This window comes from Gossypium arboreum, chromosome 8, assembly GCF_025698485.1.
Source record: "Gossypium arboreum isolate Shixiya-1 chromosome 8, ASM2569848v2, whole genome shotgun sequence".
Taxonomy (NCBI): Eukaryota; Viridiplantae; Streptophyta; class Magnoliopsida; order Malvales; family Malvaceae; genus Gossypium; species Gossypium arboreum.
The window spans coordinates 11198409-11225892 of record NC_069077.1 but is presented as its reverse complement, the minus strand read 5'-3'; the positions used below and the strand labels follow the sequence as shown (position 1 = coordinate 11225892).

Sequence of the window (27484 nt, the reverse complement as noted above, 5' to 3'; positions counted from 1 at the left end):
CTACACTATTTCCCTTCACTTTCTCTTATATTCTCTTCACTGATATATCAAGAACATAGGACCATATGTAAGGAAACTCTACATTAATATCAATCACATGCTTTTTCAATAATATCAAACTTAAAAATATATTGAAATGACTGATGTTCTTACCTTATTCTATTGATTTCAATCTTCATCTTGATTTTCTCTCTCCTTCAACTTCCATTTCTTGAATCCAACTTGATATTCTAACTTCTCATTGTCTCTTTAACATTTTTCTCTTTTGGTAGCTATGGAAATTCTTTTGATTTTTGGGTGAAAATGGTAAATTTTTGGTAGAAGGACCAAATTATAAAAAAATGAAACTTCATTTCTTCTTCTTCCTCTCACATTGGTTTTGCATGGGAAAGATGGATGAGAATTCCTCACCTTTCTTTCTTTATATAATAATAAAATAATAATAAAATATCTTATTAAAATATTAATAAAATAATATTTATCTAATTAAATAATTATAAAACATCAAAATATCTCTAGCATCATTATTGCCTTCTAGAATTCTCTCTCTTCCAATTGACCATTTTTTCCTTTGTGATCTTTTAAAATTTCATTCTTGAGTCATCACTTAATTTGGTAAAATTATAATTTAGTCCCTCATAATTCTTCACCTATTCAATATGGTCCTAATTCATCAATTTTTCTTGGTTTCTAGATCATTCCACCCTTAAAATATTTTTACTATTATTTCTTCCAATTTTTCATATTTACACTTTAATCCCTCAAATTTTGAGTATTTACTCTTGGGCCACAAAACATTTTTCACTTTTACAATTTAGCCCTTTCTTGAATCAAGATATCATAATTTACTTCTCAATGTTGTCATAACTCAAAATTTTCCTTTTTGTCACTTTATTTTCTTATTTTACTATATCAAAGATTATTTACTATAGAAATTTTTGGGGTATTACAGTAGAAATTCAGGGACTAATCTGTTAATTTCTCTTTTCCACGTTTATCTTCGGGTTCTTGATCTATAATATAAAATTTTCGTTCATCAGCATCAAATTCAATTCTAATTCACTTAAAAATTTATGCCCTTCAATTTTGAAATTACACATTTACCCGAACTTTTATATTTTCTTTTTATAATTTAGTCATTGATCAATTAACCCATCAATTGAGTTAATTTTTATTAATTAACAATTTATTCCATCATTATAAGCTACTTTACAGCCTTTGATTCATATAAATTTAATAAAAAACCCTAATTATTTTATTCTTCACAATTTAGTCTTAAAAATCAATTTCTATTGAAATCACTCAATAAAATCATCACACAACAAAATTAGAGCTTCAATTACATGTTAATTCATCATAAATATACAGCACCCATTAATGGTAACTTTCAAAATTACCCATGAAATCAAAAACAAATGAAACATATAGTTGGACTTAGTTGTGAAAGTCTCAAAAACACATAACAAAATTAGAGCTTCAATTCCATTTTAATTCATCATAAATATACAGCACTCATTAATGGTAACTTTCAAAATTACACATGAAATCAAAAACAAATGAAACATATAGTTGGACTTAGTTGTAAAAGTCTCAAAAACATAAAAATTCCAAGAAAAGAGAAATAATTAAATTCACATGGATTAAAAATATAAAAAACCAACTCTAAGGGCTCTTCTATGGCTGTTTTTGGCTGAAGATTGATGAAGAAATGTCTAGAAAGTCAATTTGGTCTTTGTTTTATTTGGTTAATTTACAAAATTTCTAATTTGGCCCTTATTTCTTCCAATTTCTTGATTTTTTTCCTGCTTGTTCCGTCTATGCCTTCAAATATGGGTTTAATTGCCTTTTTGGTCCTCTCTTATTTAGCACTTGTGCTATTTAATCATTTTAGTAAATTTTACACATTTTTCGATTTAGTCTTTTTTAATTAATTAACTATCAAAACGTTAAAATTTCCTAACGAAACTTTTATACTAACCCAATGATACTCCGTAAATATTTATAAAAGTATTTACGATTTGGTTTATAAAATCAAGGTCTCGATACCTTGTTTTCGAGACTAATTAACCTAATAATTATTTCTAAGGCACAAATCACTATTTCATAGCTTTCCTAAATTCACGGTTGGCTCATAAACACTAAATAATAAAATTTTTAAACTCATTTATCGAATTTTAGTGATCTTGAATCACTGTTTCTGACACCAGTGAAAATTGGGCTATTACATCCTGAGCATCGACTTCAACATCCAATCAAAATCTCATACTCAACAATGTTTGTATAAATTCCTTTTTTTGGTTACAAGGCATGCACCTAAGTTGAGTCAATTTTGATATATAACCATATATACATATACATAAGCATTTTTGGGTTTTAAAGGTTTTTGTTTGAATATGGTAAATTGATTATAAATCGTAAATGGTTTTAAATCTAGTCAAATTGGTGTGATATGTCATAGTGCTAATGATCTTGGAATAGTAAGAAATATATATATATATATATATATATGATTCTGTATGAAATGCAATCGATACTTAGCTTATAGTTTAGCTTATAGTTGATAAGGTATTAACTTAGTTTTGGATGAGAAATTGGTGTGTATAAACTAATGATAATTGTTGAATATATTGGCTGAACATAATAAGTATGTGTTTAGAATTGATTTAGAAAATTTCAAGTTGTTTAATATATTAACTCATTGATTATCTATATTTAAACCGATGATAAGTGGTACTGTAAGAACATTTACATTGTGAGAAAGACAATTTACTTTAGTAGATAATCTAAACGAGTCCATAATCCCTTAAAATAATTAAACTGAACATTTGATTCAAATACTTAGAAGGATTATACCGTAAGATAATCTAAATGTTTACATAGATGTATTCATTTAAAGAATGATATATTGGAATTGACCTAAGACAAATTAATTATAAATTCGTTTGTGAATTAATTTACTTGTGACATACATGTTGTGATTTACCTAAATCTTGAGTTAATTACTGACCATGTGTATGTAATTCATGTGCTTTGATATAAGTTGAGGCTTATGATCTAAAGATGATCGAGCCCACTAATCGGTATGTTGGGTACATAACTTGTGTGTGACATGACTTTACTCGAAACAATGAAATTCATAGCTTGATTAAAGAGTTAATGATATCCTTTTATTGGTATTATGTGATAAATATAAAACGTAACAATGGGTAGTTTATTTCGAACGAGTACAATTAGTTGTTGACAATGATCATATTAATCATTAAGAAGACGCGATAGTGACAATGAGATAAAACATGATTGTATTGAGTGAACAAATTTAACTTAAAGGAATCAAAGATATCATATAAAGATAACACACACATGACGAGGTCATTGGAAAAGTAGTTGAATGAATTATTTTCGTAGAATATACAATAATAAGTTTTTAATTATTATACTTCTTGTAGACTAACTCTATGATTAAATAAATTGCGAATTGTTGGAACGATACTTTTGAATATAATTACAATTACTTGAGCTTAATTTTATATGTTTGATTGGTCTCTTTACTAGCTCAACAAAAGCTCGATCGGATTGCATTTTAATCAGAAAAAAATTATGACTTTGAAAATAATTTAATTGAGTTAATTTATTCGATGATGAATTAAATTAAGTAGTCGTAAGAATTGTTCTACTAGAAAAAAATTCTTAAAAAAATAATTTTGAAAAATCTAAGTGATTTTTAGGAAAATTAATTTTGATCAAGTAAAATTAAATTAATTAAAATAAATATGATATTTTTGAAAATTAATTTTCAAGTCTGTCGATTAGCACAATAGGAAATTGAACTTGAAAATTGAACAGAAGATAAAAAATTGGACTCGAGAACCTAAAACCGATACCGAGTTCCAAAACTGATCGAATCGAGCACGGTATGTGAAACCAGGTCGACGGTTCAACCAATGGCAAGACCGAATTGGTTGAACTGTCATTGACCCAGACTGAACCGACAACAGCCGAACTAGCTCAAGATGACATGAAAGTTCACGCCAGCACCACCAGACATGACGGTGCCGACGACTTTGACAACAACATTCCGATGGCTGGCAGGTGGTCCTTCAATGGTTGAGCAATAGAGGAATCACACTCCTACTAGGACTCTATCGAATAATTTGATTTCACATTAACTATTCCAAAAATAATATTATCTTAATAATTTTAATAATTTTTTTTATTTACAACCTAACCCCAAAATTTAGAGAAATGATGAAATTACCTAGTTAATAGTTTTATGAAAAAAAATTCGATTCAAAGTGAGCCCACACTTGCTAGATGTGAGTTTGAGGTTAGTGAATAATTCTAATCGATTAAAGCGTCTATCCTAGACGAATCGAAAAGATACAATCCTAATTAAATGTTTATTATAATTTTGGAAAAAAAATTTAGAACTCTACTTTTTTCTCAAATTTATTTTTCATTGCGTTTTTCAAATTCCTAGATTTATTTGATAATGAGTTGTGTGAAAACAGTATTGCATTCGGTCATTTTTAATGTAGTTTAGGGGGAGGAATTTCGACCCCATACCTCTTCCTAGTTTGTGCAAAAGGCTTATCTAGCTTACTCAAGATAGCTAAAAGAGATAGGGTCATTATAGGAGCACGTGTAGGAGGAAGTAAATTATCACTAACCCATTTGTTTTTTTTTTTTTTTGCAAACAATAGTATCTCATTTGGAGAGGCTACCATAGAAAGCGCTAATAACATAAAAGCTATTGTGATGGATTATGAGGGATGTCGAGCCAATTAGTGAATTTTGACAAATCCCTTATTTATTTCAACAACAATGTACTCAATGAAGCAAAGGAACAAATTGGGAATGTTTTAGGAGTGCAAATTTCAAGCAAACCAGAGAATTACCTTAGGATGCCAACGATGGTTGGGCAACAAAAAAGAAGACGATTTTGCAAATTTTGAAGACAGGGAGGTTTATTTACAATATTGAGAATTGGAGCGCTCGACAATTATCATTGGTAGGAAATGAGGTATTCATTAAATCAATAGTACAAGCTATACCCATTTATGCTATGTAATGCTTCCTTTTACATATTATATTATGTCATGATCTTGAAAGTATAATGTTAGAATTAAATGACTCGAATCTTTATTTAAATAAAATACAGTGATAAAATAAAATAAAAGTAAAATCTATATAGAACTACACTTCTTTTATTTTATTTTAGAATAAGGTTTTTTAAACCTTCTTAAACTCCATCTATTTTATATTGATTAAAATAAGGTGTTTCAGTCTTACTAGAATATGGTTTTACAAGCCTATAAATAGACATAGTCTATTCCTCTTGTAATTATTCGAATACGACATAGTGAATTTTCTTCTTCTCTACCCGTGATTTTTTCCCGAAAAAGTTTCCACGTAAAAATTTGTGTATTTTTTATTTTATTTTATTTTATTTTCACAAATTGGTATCAGAGCTTTTTGGTTGTTCATCCCGATCACGGTAATGACGTCTTTGAAGTATGAAATTCCGCTGTTGGATCGCAACACCAGATTTGCATTGTGGCAGATTAAGATGCAAGCAGTTCTTGCACAGATGGATTTGGAGGATGCCTTGCTAGGGATAGATAAGATGCTTTCGATATTAAGAAATGAAGAGAAGAAGCGTAAGGATCGAAAGGCGTTAACATAATTATATCTGCATTTATCCAACGAAATTTTGCAGGATGTGATGAAAGAGAAGATCGGCGCTGCATTGTGGAAAAGGCTAGAACAAATATGCATGTCGAAAACTCTAACAAGCAAGTTGCATATGAAGTAGCGTCTTTATGCTCATCGTTTGAAGGAAGGTGCGCCTGTACATGAACATTTAATAGTGTTTAAAGAAATTCTCTCAAACTTGGAGGCCATAGAGGTTCAGTATGATAAGGAAGATCTAGGGTTGGTTCTACTTTGTTCGTTGCCCTCGTCTTATTCAACCTTTAGAGACACGTTTTTATATAGCTGGAGTCTCTCACAGTTGATAAGGTTTATGATTCTTTGACTCGTATAATAAAATGAAGCATCTTGTTGTTAAACCCGACTCTCAGAGAAAGGGTCTCATTGTTCGTGGAAGACAAGATCAGAATGCTGATAATGATCGTGGAAGGACACAGGAACGGAATTCTAGCGGTAAATCTAAAGGTAGATCAAAATCTTCAAATAAAGGTAAAACTTGTAACTTCTGCAAGAAAAAAAGGGCACATTAAATCTGAGTGCTATAAGCTATAGAACAAGATTAAAAGGGAGGCTGCGAATCAAAAGGGAAAACAACCAGAAAATTCCAGTGAAGCTGATGTTGTAGAAGACTACAGCAATGGTGAACTTCTAGTCGCTTCAGTCAACAATTCTAAAGTGAGCGAGGAGTGGATACTTGATTCAGGCTGCACCTTCCACATGAGTCTCAATCGGGATTGGTTTACAACTTACGAAACAGTGTCTGAAGGTGTTATTTTGATGGGAAATAATGCTTCGCGTAAAATCGTAGGTGTTGGAACAATTAAAGTTAAGATGTTTGATGGAGTTGTCAAAACACTTAGTGACGTACGACATGTTCCAGAATGGAAAAGAAATTTAATTTCGTTAAGTACTCTTGATTCAAAAGGGTACAGATACACAGCTGAAAGTGGGGTTTTAAAGATTTCCAAAGGTTCCCTTATTGTGATGAAAGGGTAGAGAAAGACTGCCAAGTTATATGTTTTGCAGGGTTCTACTGTTACTGGTGATGCAGCTGTCGCTTCCTCTTCCTTTTCAGATGATGATATTACTAAACTTTGGCATATGTGCCTAGGGCATATGAGTGAGAATGGCATGGCAGAATTGAGCAAAAGAGGACTTCTTGATGGGCAAGCAATTTGCAAACTGAATTTCTGTGAGCACTGTGTTTTTGGGAAGCAAATGAGAGTTCGATTCACCAGAGGAATCCATAACATAAAGGGAACGTTAGAGTATTTTCATTCTAATCTGTGGGGGCCATCTAGAGTGCCTTCGAGAGGTGGAGCTAATTATATGCTAACTTTTATTGATGATTTTTCCAAAAAAGTTTGGGCGTTCTTCTTGAAGTAGAAAAGTGATGTGTTTTCCGCATTTAAGTCTTGGAAAATTATGATTGAAAAATAAATGGAAAAATAAATAAAATACCTCCGCACAGACAATGGCTTAGAGTTCTGTTCTAATGAGTTTAATAGATTGTGCAAGTAAGAAGGGATCGTAAGACACTTGACAGTTCGCCATACTCCACAGCAAAATGGCATTGCAGAATGAATGAACAGAACGATCATAGAGAAGGTTCAATGTATGTTGTCAAATACCAACTTACCAAAGTCGTTTTGGGCCAAAGCAGCCTCTATTTCATGTTTTTTGATCAACCGATCCCCATCCGTTGCCATTGAAAAAAAGACTCCATAAGAGGTATGGTCTGGTAATCCTGCTAATTATTCTGATTTAAAGATCTTTGGGTGCCCTGTGTATGCTTATGTTGATAATGAAAAATTGGAACCAAGATCCATTAAATGTGTTTTTCTTGGTTATAAAGCTGGTGTAAAAGGGTATAAGTTATGGTGTCCTGAAAATAGAAAAGTTGTGATTAGTAAAGATGTTATTTTTTATAAAACTGCTATGCTACCTAACTTATCTCTTAAAGACTCTTCCAATAAAGAAAATCAAAAGCAGGTGGAGCATCAAATTAATACATAGTTGACTCCTCAAGCCAGTACAAAAATTGAGAATAGAGGCTTTTTCACCGCAATATTCTATCGCCAAAAACAAAACTAGAAAAGAAATTAAACCTCCAAAGAAGTATGCCGAGGCTGATCTAGTTGCTTATGCTTTAAATGTAGCTGAAGATATAGATGCGAATCAAGAGCCATCTAATTATTCTGAGGCAGTTAGCTGTGAAGACTCAGAAAAATGGATGTTTGCTATGCAAGAGGAGATAGAATCACTCCATAAAAACAGAACAATGGATCTTGTGAAACTTCTTAAAAGTAAAAAGGCTATTCGTTGTAAATGAGTGTTTAAAAAGAAAGAAGGGACTTCAGGAGTTGAAGAACCCAGATATAAAGTAAGGCTTGTTGCAAGGGGTTACAGCCAAATCCCATGAGTAGACTTCACAGATGTGTTCTACCCAGTTGTGAAGCATGGTTCGATTCGAGCTTTGCTTGGTATTGTGGTCATGCATGATGTGGAGCTTAAGTAGTTAGATATGAAAATTGCATTTTTGCATGAAGAACTTAAAGAGGATATTTACGTATAACAACCAGAGGGTTTTACAGTCTCAGAAAAATAGGACTATGTTTAATTGTTGAAAAAGTCCCTTTACAGTTTGAAACAGTCAACAAGGCAGTGGTATAAGAGGTTTGATTCCTTTATGACTTCTCATGATTTCAAAAGAAGTAATTTTGATAGTTGTGTTTACTTTAAGAAAAACAGTGATGGTTCTTTTGAATATCTACTTCTTTATGTTGATGACATGTTGATAGCAGCAAAAGATAAAAGGAGAGATAAGAAAGGTCAAAGCCCAACTAAGTGAAGAATTTGTGATGAAAGATTTAAGACCAGCAAAGAAGATACTTGGTATGGAGATTCTCAGAGATAGAAAAATAAGTAAATTGTACCTAAGTCAGAAGGTGTACATTGAGAAAGTTATTTGTAGGTTCAATATGCAGAGTGCTAAGCCTGTTAGTACTCCTTTAGCAGTCCATTTCAGACTTTCATCAACTTTGTCATCACAATCAGATGATGAGATTGAGTACATGTCACATATTTCATACTCTAGTGTAGTGGGATCTCTCATGTATGCTATGGTTTGTTCACGTCCAGATTTATCATATGCAGTCAGTATAGTTACCAGATATATGGTAAATCCCGGTAAAGAACACTGGAAAACAGTTCAGTGAATTTTAAGATACTTATGAGGTACTACTGATGTTTGCTTACAGTTTGGAAGAACTGGAGATGGAGTCATTGGGTATGTTGATGTTGATTTTACTGGAAACCTTGATAGAAGAAGATCTCTTACAGGTTATGTCTTTACAATCGAAGGTTGTGCAATTAGTTGGAAAGTCACTTCGCAAACTACAGTCGCTTTGTCTACCACTAAAGCTGAGTACATGGCGATTACTGAGGCTTGTAAAGAAGCTATCTGGTTAAAGGGACTCTTTAGTGAACTCAATGAAGATCTTCAAATCAGTACAGTATTTTGTGACAGTCAGAATGCAACCCTCCTTACAAAAGATCAAATGTTTCATGAGAGAACAAAACACATTGATATTCGGTATCATTTTGTTCGTGATATTATTGCTCGTGGTGATATTGTTGTAAGCAAAATTAGTACTCATGAAAATCCTGCAGATATGATGACTAAGTCACTTCCAATAACCAAGTTTGAGCATTGTTTAAACTTGGTTAGTGTCCATTATTGAAGTTAAGCCCTTAAGGGGTTTTATGGATGAGGTGGACAACTTGTTCGTTAAGAGTTCGCGATGAAGAACTTGTTCATTGAGAATTCGTGTCAAGGTGGAGATTGTTAGAATTAAATGACCCGAATCCTTATTTAATTAAAATACAGTGGTAAAATAAAATAAAAGTAAAATCCATATAGAACTACACTTCTTTTATTTTATTTTAGAATAAAGTTGTTTAGACCTTATTAAACTCCATCTATTTTATATTGATTAGAATAAGGTGTTTCAATCTTACTAGAATATGGCTTTACAAGCCTATAAATAGACATAGTCTATTCCTCTTGTAATTATTCGAATTCGACATAGTAAATTTTTTTCTCCTCTGCCCGTGACTTTTTCCCGAAAGAATTTCCAAGTAAAAATGTGTGTTTTTTATTTTATTTTATATTTTCACATATAATAAGTAGATATTGGTGGTGTAATTATAAATTGAAAAAATGTATACAATGGGGTCAATGGAGGTTGTTGTGCGAGGCCAAACCGGATGGAGAACTAGGATTTAGGGATTTAGCAAAATTTAATGTAGCCCTTCTAACGAAACAGGGCTGGCGATTGTTATCATAGCCAAATTGCTTATTTGCACGAGTTATGAAAGCCAAATACTATCCAAATGGCGATTTACGAGCTCAAGATTAAGTTCTTATCCTTCCTATACCTGGCGTAATATATGGAGTGCTGGTGGATTAGTGGAAGTGGACAGTGGAACGGCGATTAACATTTGGAACGTTTTTTGGCTTTCGAGACATGGACGAGGAAGAGTGTCGGTTCAGAATATCGATGTAAACTACACAATTGTTGCCGATCTAATAAATCAAGATACTGCTACCTGGAAAACAAAAGCCTTAAGAACATTATTTGACTAAGAACAAGCAAGGGCGAATCGTGACTATTCCGCTGCCTAGCATTGACCAAACAGATGAAATTGTATGGCGAGAAGATAGCACAGGAGTCTATTCGGTTAAAAGTATTTACAAAAGGCTCCTAACAGGTGAATCAGACATTTTGGGTGAGGAATCAATGAGTTCAGATCAGACATTACATACTTTTTACAAAAGATTATAGGCTCTAAACATTGCAAGTAAAATAAAGATTACAGGCTGGAATATTGTTGCGGTGAGTCACTGTCCTGTTTGTCGGGCTGCGTGGAGTAGTGGCCCATGTGTTCTATGACTGTCCATTCACTCGACAAATCCTTCAGGGGGTGGAAATAGATTTCTCCGCCAATAACGAAGAGCATAGTTGGAAACTATGGTTAGCAACCGAATTTGTTAATAACAGTCAAATAAAAAACAGATGGATGGCTATTACTTTTGGGGGCATTTGGTACAACAGAAACAAAAGCTATCAGGACGGAGCAGGTTAAAATATCTATGGACTAATAACATTCATCAAGGCATATTAAGAAAGGGAAGCCAACAGTGGAAGACAAATCTTATTATATATGGGGCTTAATCAAAGAAATAAAGGTGAGAGCCCGACGATTTCAATATAGTAGTTTCGGATTCATGCCTAGAACCGCAAATAGCGCAAACCATGTTCTAGCAGAGGAAGGGAGGCGCTATGTCTCCTTTGTGTACTGGATAGAAGAAGAGCCGGCGAGGGTGGATGAAGAGGCATGCCGAGATCGAAGCGAGTTGCAGAGAAGGGAATAAAGGGTGGATTTCTGAGCCGGAGGATAAGCCATTTAGGGACTCCGGCGACCTCAGTATTAAATGGGCACTCTCACACCTACACAGACCATATACCTATCACCGGATGATGGAGGAAACGAACCAGTTTTGCTGCAGTTTTGCTTTTCGTTTTGCTTGGAAGGATAAGGCACCGTTTAAGGATCCAATAGGGGTGCAGCAGCCGAATAGTCTTGTACTTATGATTTCCTTTCATTAATTAAGTTCAGTATTAAAAATAAATAAATAAATAATATCATTGTTTTTATTGTGAAATGAAAATTGAATTTGTTTTTTTTTTTTTTCATTAAATAAGGTCATCAGTATGCTGTTAAAAAATAAATAATATCATTGTTTTTATTGTGAAATGACAATTGAATTTGTCTAATAAAGCAGGCGCACAAGATTGACTGCCAATTTTATGAACGCAATGCCGTGTGAAATATTTCCACACACCATAATGAAATTCCTTCGCATACCACAAATAACTTGATATTAAATGTTGTGTGCATCAACATTTTATAATTTTCAAAATTAATGAAGGCCACACCTTAGTTTTCAAGGAAAAATCTTACAAATATTACAACCAAATTTAAAAAAAAAAAAAAACTTGATTTTCCACCCCCTTCATATACAGAATGTATGAAAGCTACAATTCATTTTGTTAGACCCGCTTTAAAACTCCGATAACTAGTGTATATATATAATCACATTGAAGTTCAAAAAATTAACATATAAAACTCTGACAATTCTATAATGATGATAAGATACTTCATTTCACCCCAAACATATATAATAATCGACGGCCAAAAAAAAAGTGTACTAATCCGTGAAAAAGAGAGCCAAAATCAGGTATTAAAGTTGAGTCCCCCATGCAGAGGAAGCCAATCGTGGACGCCTACACACGTGATTCCCACACGATAAAAAGACAGAAACTGAGTATACATCACTCGAGTCAGCGCTCCAAACTTTGCTGGCAGCCAATGGGACCACTCATCTCTCTGTCTTAGCCCCATTGTCCCATTTATTTACCCTCACATGCAAGACTGATCAGGTGCATGGGAGCGACCCAGTTGGTGGATTCCATTTAGTTATTATTGCTGGTAGTTGAGGGCTTGCGATATGGGAGACGGGGGAATTTAATAGCCTCTTAAATGTCACTACTTGTTCACACATAATGTATTCAATTTTGTTTGAGGTTGATGACAGGAGATGTGGCAATCAATTATTAATTTTCGATTTCCATTTTTGATTCAATCAATTCGTCAAATTCAATTTAAAAGTTTTAATTGTTGTTGATTTTACTCACCATTACTTTCCCATAAACAAATAAAAAGCTCATTTTGTTATTTAAGGTTTTGCTATGTGATATTGTGAAGCGATTAGTACATCATCCTTTGATAAAAATATCATAGATATCTTGTATCAGAAATTAGATTAAATTTTATTTTTTTTGTTAAAAAATAAATAAATTAATCCATTTACATTAGATTAAAGAGGAAACTGACTTTTTTGTGAGATACACTTAACACGCTAAGTATCACTGTCGATTATTTTATCAACTATATTAACTTTTAACAATATAAAAGACAAACTTTTTAATAAAAAGATAAATTTACTCATTAATCTAACATAAAATAATTAATTTTTAATTTTTAAGTATAAAAATAAAATACAATCCGACTTTTAGTAAAAAATTCTCTACAATACTTTTACTTATTATTATTATTTAAAAAAAGGGGCCAAATTAATGATATCAATCAATTAATCAGTGGGTGCCTAATAACATGCCAAAAGTGCCACTGCTATATATTGCAAAAACAAAAGAAGCCCAGTATTATAATTGAACCAGTTTGCATTAAATTTTCAAACTGAACACCCAAGATTAGTAGTTTTACATTAATTGATTCTGGTAGAACTCTTTTATCTCAAAACCCAACTAGTATAAAGTGTTTAACCACCGTCGTGCCAACTCTTCTTGTTCGATACCTGTTAAACCCTTTCTTTTTTTATTGTGGTCTTTCTATTTCTACAATGACGGCCTAAATTGGAATAGGTTCAACCAAGCAGGTAATGAATGCTGGTTGAGTTGTGTAATGGTCAATAAAACTAATGAATGTGGAAAATTTCCTTTTTAACTAAATGTCACGTAGCACCGCTCCCAACGAAACCCTCTTTCTAACTATTTTTTTTTTATTTCTTTTGCTTTTACCTATTCGCCATTGGCTATTTCTCGGCGTGCTCAATGGGGCAAATCTCGGTGCATGGATGACAATCGACAACCTTATTTGTTGAGAGAGATTTAGTGGCTAACTAATATGCGGCATGCTATTCTAATTAGGCCTTGTAACCTTTTTGTGTACGTTATGTTATATATGGGCAATGGTCCAAAGACGGGAGAGGGTTTCAACCCACTCAAGGACGAGACACTTAAATTGTTCTGGTGGGTGGTTGTACATTTACATATGATTGAGGTAGTTTTTGCTTTGTGAACCAAAATTTTAATTTAGTCACTCACATAACATTAATCTTTGATAAAGTATGAGAGATTAAATTTTTCTTAGAGAATAATACCTTCAATTGTTAGAGAATCGAGTTAACTGGCTAACAGATAACACTTCAAATTTTTCTTTGGATGGAGTTGACCCCTCCCCAATAATGATAATAAAATTAAACTTTTTTTTATTATTCCTTTGTTAATCTTAGGGTAAAAAAAATAGAATTATCCACATTTCTTAAATCAAATGGGAAAAAATTAATATTGTTTAAATAAGATATTGGATTTGCAATTGTAGGTGGAGAAAATATTATTATGAGGTCTTTTCTCTCGTTTAGATATCCGGTTCAATTATACTTGAATTTTGATCGAGTATAGTATTAGTATAATATGATTTAAAATTTGTTAATTTTCATATCTTAAAAAAAATCTAAATATTATTTAAAATAATTTAAAAAACCGGATCCAATACCAGTTGTACACGTGAAAATATAGATAATGCAATAATGATGATATTAGGTTTAATTATAACAACCTTGTTTTCATCAAAATGTGGGTTTGGTAAATAAATGTCTCATTTTAACCTTTTTTTTTTGTCCCTAAATAAATGATAGTGAAAGTGATAGAATATCTAAAATTGGCAGGGAGAGTCGTCTCATCTGTTTATAAAAGATGGTTTAATTTGATGAGCCTTTTATGTAACACCTTTAAATTTAGTGAGCTATATAGTAAAGGCAGTCTATTAAATTTGGGGATGTTATTTTCATGATTTGAATGAAAGTGATCATGACGTGGCTCAAGGACCAAAGGGCACAAAAACCTAACACAAACAATGTACTGTCCATATCGTTTGACCGCGCATGGTAACATTACACCTCTGATTCACAACCATGATTACAACACGACGATAAATCAACCCCTCTTCCCACACTGCCAAGAAAACGATAAATCACCCCTAAATCTATTCAATTATATTAAATTAAAGCTCATTGTTCTTTCTTTCTTTCTTTCTTTTTTTAATTTATAATAAAAAATAAATTATCACCAACCTCAAAATCATATAACCCCACGTCTTTGGATTTCTTTTTCTCATACTCGTATATATATATATATCAGTAAAAACCAAACAAAAAAACCGACCCAACTATGAGATAACAACGAAGAAAATGAAAAACATGGTTCCTTCATCTTCTCCTTGTTCTTCCAAGTCCCTTCCTCCTACTCCTCCTCCACCTTACCAATCCCCTCTTTTCACTCCTGTAAGTTCCTTTACTGTTTGTTTCCCGAGAATTTATAAATGGGTACTTCTTTTTTTATTTTTTCTTCCTGTAAGTTTCATTCTTTGGCTTTCTCTTTGTTGTTGTTGTTGTACAGATTCAAGAATGTGAAAGGGAAGAACAAGAAGATGGTACACCAAGTGTGACGACGGACAAAGGGCTGACGCCGAAGCACCTCCCAACACCCCTCCATGACAAAACCACTAGAAAACCCAACGCTAGGAAACGTTCGGAATCTGGTGGTGGTGATGGAGATGGCTCGGTTTCTTGCAACAAATGCAGGCCAAATTCTAGGGAAAAGATCTCCGTGGTTCCTTTGGACAACAACAATGGAGTTAACAAGCATTCCTTTTCCATGCCAAGTCCAAATGGGATTTTCAAGTCCATTTTCCATTCTTTAACAAGGAAGAGTCCTAAATCAACTGATATGTCTACAGACAGAGAAGAACAATGGAAAATTGCTGCTGCTGAACTCTCAAACAAGCTTATTCAAGCTACGAGGAAGAGAGATGAAGCATTAATGGAAGCTTCGAGGTTAAAATATTCCATGGCTGAACTTGAGAAGAAGCTTAACAAGCTTGAAGTATATTGCCACAATTTGAAGTCTGGTCTAGATGAATGTAACAGCAACTCTCCTTATAGAATGGGTCAAACTCATAATATTCATCAAGTGAAGAAACAAGATGGGGTCATTGGAGCTAATGAGAAAGTGGTTCAGCAATTCTTGGCTTCTGTATCTGAATCCAGGTCTTCAATCAGGCTTTTAAGTAGATCACTCACCATGCAATTAAGGCACATGTGTAGCAAAGTTTATGAGAGAATATCTGTGCTTTTACAGCCTTATGATATGAAGATTTCTCACTCGAAAAACCCCAAAAGCCTTCTCCTTTACCTCGAAGCTTTGTTAAACAAAGCTTTCTTTGAAGATTTTGAATCAACCGGGTTTCAAAAGAACGCGGTGAACCAAATATTGAACCCCATTGATCGTTGTGAAGCTAATTACAAGTCATTCAATGAATTACAAGGTCTAACATGGGAGGAAGTTCTGAATAAGGGAACAAGGCATTTCAGTCAGGAGTTCAGCCAGTTTTGTGACAGGAAAATGAATGAAATTGTGGCTATGTTGGGTTGGAACCGAGCTTGGCCTGAACCATTGCTACAAGCCTTTTTCGGTGCCTCAAAGAGTATGTGGTTGGTTCACCTTTTGGCCAACTCGGTTCATCCTGGTTTACCAATCTTCAGGGTGGATAAAGGGGTAAGGTTTGATTCAGTATACATGGAGGACATGGATGGAGAAAGAGCCAAGAAATTGGTTCCAAGCATGGTACGGGTCATGATCACACCAGGGTTCTATGTCTATGGCAATGTAGTCAAGTGCAAAGTCATTTGCCGGTACTCCAACAATGTGGATAGTAGTTTAATTGATAAGGGTTTAACCTCATCATCTCCTTAGTGTTTAAATTCTTAGTGTTTAAATTTAAGTAGGTATTGATTAGAACTCAAAAGTGAAATCCCTTTGATTACTTTTGCACTTTGTAATATTTTGGTGCTAGTTTATATGTGCAAATTGGGTATTTATCAAGACTTATCTTTTTGGTTTTTTGGGGTAGCGATGATGTATATTTTTCCCCACATAAATAAAAAAGGGGGGGGGGGGATTAAAGTAAAGATTTGGCATTTTCTTGTTTATCATTGTCTTTATTTAATTTAATTTTTTTTTGCCAATCTGGAAATGTGGATAAACTTATCACATGTAGATTGGATGCTTACCTTGTGAAGGATTTTTGGATCTTCTAGTGTTTATTGGGTTATTATATGAGCAATTTGGTTGCCAAATTCCCTTCTCCCCATGCACTAGTGTTGGTTAAAACTTAATTTAAACCCGAATTAAACTTAATTTTTTCAGTATATTAATTTAAGAGTTAGATTATCATTAAGTTTGAATTTGATAATTTTTTCATATTAGAGTTTAAATTTTTTGTTTGAATTAAGTTTTAAATTTGATTATTATTCTTATATTAAGATTTGGACTATGCAATTGTTTCCCGCTTGAATTTTTTTTTTAAATTACTCCCTGACTTTGGTAATTATTACAACATTAGAGCAAATAATTGTTTCTACGTTAAGATTTGTACTTAGAGTTTTCAAGGGCCAAGTTGGATAAAAAAAAAATTTTAAGTTTCAATGTGTGAATAATTACCAAATTATAGGCATAAATTAAAAAATAATAATTGAGACATAAAAAAATTATCAAATTTAAACCAAAAAATATTTAACTTTTAATTTAAGATTCTGTTTAACATATTTCTAATCCCAAAAAGGTTCAAAGAAATAAAAAGAAATTTTTTAGCAGTAACTGCATAAGGTGAAGGTATCTTTATTTCGTGTGGGAAAATAAAGTGTGAGGAAAGGACAAAGATTGTGGGTAGGAATGAAAATGAAGTTTGCAGGGCAAAAGTGTAGAGACCATGAGTTTTGATTATTCGCTACTTCAGACATGTTTTGTTGTTTTACTCTCTGGCTTTGAGCCTGCTGCGACTTTGGGTCTGTCCATTGCAGTTTTAATTTATATATCTCAATTGGGGTGGACTAGAGGTGTGCATAGGTCGGGCTACCTAGTTCAGTCTGAAGAACCGCCCTAAAAATAGGAGGGTTCGGGTAAAAATATAAACTCAAAATATGAGTTTGGGCAAAAAACACGCCAAATTATATACTAAATATATATTTTTATTTTTAATCATATTTAAATTTTATTTTTAATTTTAATATAACCACTTTTTATTATATTTTCAATTTGTGTATTGTTTTGAGAATTGTTTTAGTCTCATTTTTTATTTGTTTCTTGTTTTAATATTTATTTTTATATTTTTAAATGTATTTGATTTATTATATTTTAAAATTTTTTTATATAATGAAATAAGCTAAAAATTTTAATATGGGCCAGAAATTTGGGCAGGGCTTAGACAAATTTTTAAGCCCATATTTTGGGCCGGGCTGGGCACGGGCCTAGAAAACGAGCTTAAAATTTTGTCTGGGCCCAGCCCAAACCTGGCTTGGCCCATGCACACATCTAGGATGGACCTCTACCATCTTTACACCTTATTTCTATAAATAAATAAATAAAAAAAGCAATAGCAAATGATTTATGTTAAAATCAAAATTTTTAAAACTATGGATTAGAATTTTAGTTTCACAATTTACACGGTTTTTAGCAATTTTTTTTGTTTTAAATTTGTTTAAATCAATCTAACTCTCAAAAAGTAAAAATTCTCCCAGAGCAATTATAATCAATTCACATTTTAAAAATTTTGCAACTTTACTAATAAAAATAAACAATTATGCATACAACATGTAATACAATCATTCTCGGGCTTTACACGAGCTTATTGAAGCTCTAAAGGTAAATCAAAATCGAAAAAGGACCAAAATGAAATGTTTCAAAATTCAGAGTGGACGTCATGACATGAGGGAATTCCTCGTCGCGACGTGACTTAATGTCTTGGTCTCGTCAAGACGATAAGGTACCTTGTCGCACCGTAACCTAGAATTCAAGCTCGTCCCGGCAACAAACATAGGACGTCACAACGTGATATCCTCGTTGCAACGGCTTTCAGACGAAGTCACAACGTCACTAACTGTTTTTGCAATTTCACATTCTCAAAACCTGCAATTTCAAAGGCATAACCATACGGACCTATTCCAATCTCATTTTAGACCAAATGAACAACAACCAAACAATTTTAACATAACCTAAGCACATTCATATCACATTCAAAACTTCAATTTTCTATAAAACCAACATCAACAAGGGTGAAGCCAGAACAATTTTTTAGGGGGGCCGAATAAAATTTTAACTTTTTATAGTCTATATCTTTATAATTTTCAAAGGATTAAATCGAATTTTTATAATTTTAGGGGAGCCAAAGTGCAATTTTACCTTTACTATTTAACACCCCTAACCCGTATCCGTCACCGAAATAGGGTTACGAGGCATTACCGGACTTATACACTAGCATTTGTACAAAACCGAATCATAAATTTTCATTCCAAATCAAAACTTTTCAAATTTCACCATAAAGACCTAATATGGGCCTACGGGGCCCAATACATACTTTAAAAGTGATTTGGAACTAAACCGATAACTTTGGAAAACTTTAAAAAAAAATTATTGAAGTTAGGGGCACATGCCCATGTGGCCAGCCCGTGAGCTATTCTGACTTGCAATTTCTTAAGCATCAAAGGGGCACACGGCCTGGGCACATGCCCATGTGGCTAGGTCGTGTGGTAAACTGATTTTTCACCATTTTTAAGTCATTTTTACACGATTTTAACACACGACCATGCTTGAAACCCATGTCCTTCACACGACCAAGACACACGGCCGTGTCATTTTGTAACATCCCAAAATAAGGCCTAGTCGGAATAGTAGTTTTGGGACCAAAAATCCGACATCAAATATTTATTTTGTGATTATTATGAGGTTTAAAGTATGAGAATATGCATGTGTTAAAATTTCATAAAGAAATTCTTTGAGTAAGGTGTCCAATTGGAAATTAGAGACTAAATTGAATAAATTGCAAAACTTAGATTCTAGAAGCAATTTGTATGAAATTTATTTAGATTATAAATTAGAAGGCCTTGGAGAGAAATTTGCGCAATTTCTAAGTTTTTGGACAAAAATGGGCTTGCGTGGATGAAATTTTAAAGAAATCATTCAGCATTTTAATAAAATAAAATGGGAAAAATGAACCAAAAATCAGCCATCTTCCTCCTTGTACCAGCCAAAATTCTCAAGCCCTCCATAGCTAGGGTTTTCAAGCTTTTCAAGCTCAATAGTAAGTACTCCCAAGTCCCGTTTTTAATGTTCTTTGTATTTTTTAGATCTCAGTAGCTTGCTCTCTCCATTTCTACCCATATTTCATGCTAGGGTTTATGTTTAAAAATTTACCCATGCATGAATTACTTGTATTTTAATGGTTTATGGAGGAATATGAAAGTTGGATGTGTGTTAAACATCTTTTCCTAGGTGATTTTCATGAAAAACCCCTAAAGGGACCCTTTTACAAAAGTTGTTAAATGTGTGGTAGAAATGTGAAAAAAATGGAAAATGTGGGCTGCCATAAGAGGAAAAAAAATGTTCGGCTAGGCTTGGGTAAGATAGAAATTTCATGTGTTTCATTATACGAGCCTAAAGACTAAATCGTAAAAACGTGAAAGGTTAGGGGCACAACGGTCATTTAGACCGGGGTGGAATTTAGACTTGAAAAGTATAATGTAGAGTATTAATGACTTAATTCTGTTGTTATAGACCCCGAGGAAAATATTCCAGAGGTCGATCAATGAAAACGAAAGGTTTTAGAATAACCGAAACACGACATCGAAATGAATACCAGGTAAGTTTGGATAACTTAAAGTAAACTCCTAATATGCCTAATTATATGATTTGTGAATGAATGATGTTTGCATTTATTGATGACATAAAAATTTCATGAAATGGATCTTTGATAATGATATGTTGAAAAATGTCTCGGTTGAGGTTTAAAAGGGGAATTCGATGGATAAACCATGATTTACAAGCGAATTGAGATCCTGCTGTGTTGCAGAAAGGATTTAGCCCGGACGGGTAATCCATTGGTCTCAATTATAAAAAGGATCAAGCTCAGACAGGTGTTCCTTTGGATGATCGAGCCTCCTGAAGAATACATTTACATTATGGATTTAGCCCAGACGGGTGATCCATTTAGGGTCTAAATTTAGCCTGGGCTGGTAATTTAGATCCGAGCTCAATAAAGGTGTTTGTTGTTATAAGGGAATTTAGCCTGGACTAGCAATCCCAACATCACCTTATGAGTTTTGTAAATGGGGGATTTAGCCTGGACTGGTAATCCCGCCATAAAATGTGAGGTTCACGGGAGTGCACACTTGAAATGATTATCCTTATGAATTGATGGTTAATGGATATTCCACCGAGATTTCCTAGAAACTCAGTGGGATTAACATGAGAAGGATGTATATAAATGAAATGATGGATGATGAGTTCATCTAGGATAAATTACATAGTGCTTTGTTATGTGACTAACTCATTGATTGAGTGCATGTGATAGAGAACCATTTCATACTTGTTGGTTTCATTATCTATTATAGATGTATGCTAAATACTTGGTAAGTGTACTTTCCGGTTATTCAAGCTTACTAAGCGTGTAAATGCTTACCCCTCTCATTTCCCCTGTTTTATAGAGCTCAAGGACTTGTAAGGATTGGAAGACAGTACACTATCAACTAGACCAGCTTTGGTATAAAGACCTTTCTATTTTGTTCAATGGCATGTATAAGACTCTTGAGTATTTTGTTATATGTGTCAATTGATTTTCCAAATAAAGGCATGTAAAGATGTATCTATCTTTTTTTGTATGGCCATAGGAATTAGCTTATTTTGAAGTAGGCTATGACCTATAAAATTTCCATGCATGTTTATACTCATATATGATGGTTTGTTTCCAATTGGCAATGAGTCACAAGAACGGGCCAATCTTTAACGTGTTAAAGTGACATGGAAACCCATAAATACAAGATGGGAAATAGCCTGGCCTGTGTGAAACCAATTATATGAGGTTTGTATGCAATAAGTTTTACCAAGAACATTTATAAGAATATAATCATGTTTTGCTTTGCATTTGATAGTCATTAAGTATAAGTGTTGAAAAGGGTGACCAAAGGCTTGGAAAATAGCCTATTAGGGTCTACACGATTGGGCACACGGGCGTGTGTCTAGGCCGTGTGTGATACACAGGCCACTCCCATGGGTGTGTGGTATGGCTTTGCATCCCCTGCACCTAAAAGTTTAAGTCAGTGTTGTACACGGGCAGGCCACACGGGCGTGTGTCTTGGTCATGTGCCCCTAATTGTATGATAAGGTTAAAGTCAGTGTTGCACACGGGCTGAGGGCATGGGAGTGTCCCAAGCCATGCAGGCGTGTGTGATCACATGACCCCACCCACACGGGCGTGTGACACTTCAAAGTAAAGGAAATTTTCCAAGGTACCCAAAGTTTCTCGAATGTCCCCGGTTTTATCCCGAACTGCCCCTAGGTATGTTTTAGGCCTGTTTAAGGGATGAGACGTACATGTTTGAAAAGTTTTAAATTTGAGTGAAACTCGGTGACCTGATTTAATATGTTTGTGAATGTGAAACCCCGGTAATGCCTTGAACCCTATCCCGGCGTCGGATAAGGATGAGGGGTGTTACACTTTTGCCTGTGTAGTATCCTGACTTCACATTTAAGGATGCAGGATACACACGGTCATATCACACGCCCATAGGCTTACTGTGTGTCACGCACGGTCTAATCACACGCCCGTATGCCAGGCCGTGTAGACTTAAAATGAGCCTTTTGTTTCAAGTTTTACAACCCTGCATAACTTAAGCTTCAAGCTAATAATTTCCTCAACTTTTAACTCAATCAAAATTCGATTAAACACACTTAATACATGTCCAATTAAACAATAAATCATCGAACCAACGTACCCACATTGGTACCCTAATTCATATCGAAATTACACTACTTTATCATACTGATCAAATTCATGTAAATTTAACTTCCAAAATATGTATATTTCGTACCATGCTTCAACATCTTTCATGTTCATTCACTATCATTTACAAAATAACATCTTAACAACTTAGGTACATGCCATTTTACCTAAAGAAAGTATTTCACCACTTTGAGTCCGAGATTGGCTTGGATGCTGAGTCCCTAGCTGTTACGTGATATTTACGATAGGTTTTAAATATTTATAATTAATCGTTCTTGAAACTAACTATTATCACGATGAAGGCAAGTGTACCTATCAAACAGTAGTATAGCTTTAGCAAAACCGGATTGTCGAACCCAAAGGAACCAAGAGTACTAGTAATTACTTTCTTTTTATTATCTAACCTAAAAATTAAGAGATTTGTTTATCTAAATTAATTAACTAAACTAAGAGTGCACAGAGAGAAATTGGGGAAAAGCTTTTGGGAAAATTCGATTGACTAAGACAATACCCAACGAAAAATCCGCCTAGACTTCACTTGTTATTTGACTCTGAATCAGACGATTTATTTATTTGACTTGATCCGTAGAAATCCTAAGTTATACTATTATCTCTCTCGAGACTACTAATGTCTAACCCTAGGTTGATTAATTGAAATCTCTTTCTAATTAACACCTAGTGTTGCATTAACTCGATCTATGGATTCCCTTATTAGGTTTCACCCTAATCCGGAAAAATCTTATCACCCTATCTCTAGGCGTGCAATCAACTCCGCTTAATTATGACAAATTTACTCTTAGATAGGGTCTATTCCTCCTCTAAATAAGAGCATTGTAACACCCTTAACCCGTAACCGACATCAAATTAGGGTTACGAGACATTACCAGACAAACAGAACATTTCAAACCAATTTAGAATCACAGATATCATATAACATCATTTCATAAGCAATCATCTCTTAAGATGGTCTACGAGACCTAAAATGTACTTTTAAGAGACAGTCGGGACTAAACCAAACACATTCATAAAGTTCAGAACTTTTTAAAAAAATCAATTCTATAGATGTCACACGCCCGTGTGACCAGGCCGTGTGCCCCACACGAGCAGCAGACACGCCCATGTGAACCAGCTGTGCCAAAATAGAGCTTATATACTAACTTATTCTCACGGCCAACAGACACGCTCGTGTACCATGGCTGTGTGATTCTTAGCTAGCTACTGACTTAAGCCCATGGCCAACAAACACGCCCGTGTGCTATAGCCATGTGACATAATGCAGGCTTGGTTTAAGCCAATTTGCCACCCCTTTATTGGTCATTCCTACAAGCAAATTAAACAACATTCATAAAAATTATTCAGCCAATTTCATGCTTAAAACATGCTTCATTATGACAAAAACATATTAGCTCATAAAACACTACAACCATACATCATTCGGCACTATCAACCAAATACCAAAACTATATACAACATTTCATTTCCTAGCCAACTCCCATGGCATAATATATACACATCAAAACTTATATACATAGACCTTCTAGCCTATATATGCCATACTTTAAAATATTTACACTTTCAAAAGTACCAAAATAAGATCGATAGTGTGGTGACGATCCTCGACTATCCCTGAGCCTTCAATAGTTACGATAACTGTAAAACAGACAGTAAACACACAGAGTAAGCTACATAGAGCATAGTAAGCCAAATACAATTGGTCTAACTACTAAAGCATATAAATACAATTCAACTATATAGATTCATAACCATTTCATAGAATAATTCATAAACTTAACCATGCTTCTTTGTTTGCATATATGTCATGCTTCATTTCCATACATATTTCACAGAGACAGAGTTTTTCATGTTCATAAATTTAGTACGATACAAACGTAGCTGCATAGGTTATACATTTCATATACTCAAACTCAGATTTCGTACGCTATCATCAGACAGGTCAGAAACGATATAGATGCTCATAAACAAGTACAATTCCGACGTCCCGGATGTGGTCTTAAATGTAATTCAATGTCGATGCCTCAGTCCCAGACAGGGTCTTACATGAAATCAGATACGATGTCGATGTCCCAAACATGGTCTTATACGTAAATCTCAATCGAGGCCTGTGTCCCAGACACGGTCTTACACGAAAACAGATACGATACCGATGTCCCAGACATGGTCTTATACGTAAACCTCAATTGAGGCCTGTGTCCCAGACACGGTCTTACACGATGTCTCAGATAGATGTCAACTTTTCCTAGAAACATACAAAGCTTTTCAGATATTAACATATTATCATACTTTACTCCAAAGATATTCATCAGGCACTCAAGGCCATCCAATACAGATTACAGTTTATATGTGCAGTATTTATTTCAATTAACATGTAATTGTAATTTGACTTACCTCAGACGGATTTTGGATAAAACGAGTCGACTATTCAACTATTTTGGACTTCCCCCAATCTAAGTCTGATTTTCTTTGTTCTTGATCTAATACAATACAAATTCAACCATTCAATCATTCATTTCATTCAATATAATCCATATACACATATTTAGGGCACTTTGTATTTTAGCCCTTACATTTTCACACTTTGACAATTTAGTCCATTTTTCATAAATTCTCAAATATGCAAAATTTCTTTGTAACAAGGGCCAGCTGAATTTTCATGGCTTCTATATAAGCCCATACAACATGTTTAATTCACAATTTAGTCCTTCAAAACCTCATTTTCAAAATTTAACCCAAATAGCTCAATTTTATCAAAAACTCAAAGATAAAACTTATGAACCATCTACCAAGCCTTCATAATTCATTCAAAAACATCACAAAACTCATGATATCAACAATGGTATTTCATGAAATCTTTAACAGAAACAGAAATTCAGACATGGGCTTTGAAGAACACGAAGTAACGATCACAGAAAAGTAGAAATTATCAAAAACTGAGTTAAAACCGTACCTTAATCAAGAAATCAAAGTGCCGAAACCTAAAATGGCTTTCTCCATTTTCTTTTTCTTTTTCTTTTTCTTTGATTTTCAGCTATATGCATGATAATATGACCAATTTCATGCTTTCATTTTATTATAATATACATTAATATGCATTTTCCAATTTTGCCCTTTAATTAACAAATAAAAATTCCATCCACTAGTGTCCATACTTGTCCATGCATTAGTACAATGGTCCAATTGACATGCAAGAACCTTTATTTTAAAAGCCAAGCCAAATTGGTGCTTTAGCATCTAGCACTCAGCTTTTACACTTTACGCGATTTAATCCTTTTTCATAATTAAGCACAGAAACAGACAAATTAAACCACAGAAATTTCACAGATGTAAATTCACATATCAAGACACAGAAAATAATATTAAAATATTTTTTAACTCAGATTTGTGGTCCCAAAACCACTATTCTGACTAGGGTCAAAATCGGACTGTTACAAGCATTAACTCGAATCAATATCCTGGAATATTAAAACAAGAATTAAGAACACATAATTAAGAACAAGTCAAATATTTATCATACAATTCAGATAATAATAACAAGATCCGTCTTAGGTTTCATTCCCCTTAGGTATTTAGGGGGTTTAGTTCATAATTATTGAAGAAAACATCTTAGAAGAATAATGAATACAAAACATAAAGAAAACCCAAAACCCCTGAATGGAAATTGAAGGGAGATCTTCAGTCTTGATCATGAATCCAGCTTCTGAGATGGACCAATCAGCTTCCCTTGAGTAATTCCTTGCCTCTTACTCTGCATCCCCTCTTCTAAGTGCCTCCTCAGGTGTTTAAATAGGCTTTTGAATGCCTAAGAGCCCTCAAAATTGTCCTTTTTCCGAATAGGGTTATACTTAGGCTCGGCAGGGACACGCCCGTGTACGATTACTCCAACCCGTGGTCAAGGCTGTTGAATAGGCACAGACGTGTAGTCTACCCGTGTAAGTCGTGCTTCGATCCTGCCAAAGAGACACGGTCGTGTGACACCCCCGTATGAGGAAGTCCAGGCCATGTTGATTTCCCATGTGGGTCCGTTTTCTCTGTTTTCGGCCCGTTTCTTACTCTTTTTACTCTCCTATACTCACTTAAGTATAAAACATGAAATTAAAGGATTAAGAGCATCGAATTCACCAAATCTAAGGAGAAACCATCCATAAATGTACTAAGAATGGGATAAAAATATGTATAAATTACGGTTTATCACTAGTTTTCTTTCGTACCTAGTCCTACGCACGGAAAACAAATTGTACGCTAAGTATGCACTCAGTGGTATTTCTATAAACTAACACTTAAACAAATATTAGTATCAAAATGCATTTAAGTTACTAATTCAAATCTATTGGCACTAGTTATATTTAAAGTTCTTTTTCAATGAAACGTTCAGTTCAATGATATCAGTCTGAAAAGTTGATTTTCAGTATAGTGGCACAATCATTCAATAGTTCAGTACATTAAATTACCTCTATTTAGATAACTCAGACCTGGACGGATACACGGATCCAACCCACACACTGGAATAGTATACAGTGTTTCATCTGCCGGGTTTAATATACCGTAGTAATAATAAAGATATTGATAATGATGGCGGTACACAGAGTACATCATCAGAACGAATCCGGAACAGAAATAGTAGTAGACACTTATAGTGCCTCATCGACACAAAGTTGGAATATCCCTGAACACTTCTAATCCTATGGCATGCCAACTATATCCGACTAGCCTGACACTGTTAATAGGCTTTTCACTTTCAAATTTTCGTATAACAGTTAATACATTTCAAATTTAACAATACTTACCTTTAATTTACTTACCATACATAATAAAGAAATACATACAACATTTAACTTAAAAACTCAGTTTATAAAAATACAAACTGTAATTCTCGAGTTACTTTTCATCCACTCTCTCTTTTCCTTTTTTTGTTGACGTTTCCGGTACTACGTTAGCAATTAAGCTTCAAACCTTAAAACCCTATTTTTCCTTTTCTTTTTCTTTCATTCTTTCTTTCCCC

The 27484-nt window shown here is 33.9% G+C and overlaps 1 protein-coding gene across 1 annotated transcript; it reads left to right on the top strand.

The window, feature by feature from the left end:
- Positions 1-14738: 14738 nt before the first annotated feature.
- On the top strand, positions 14739-16517 carry LOC108467545 (IRK-interacting protein-like). The gene is made up of 2 exons (XM_017768200.2): positions 14739-14917; positions 15033-16517. Exons 1-2 carry the CDS (start codon positions 14825-14827, stop codon positions 16386-16388), a joined length of 1449 nt encoding a protein of 482 aa, XP_017623689.1. The 5' UTR covers positions 14739-14824; the 3' UTR covers positions 16389-16517.
- Positions 16518-27484: the final 10967 nt, after the last annotated feature.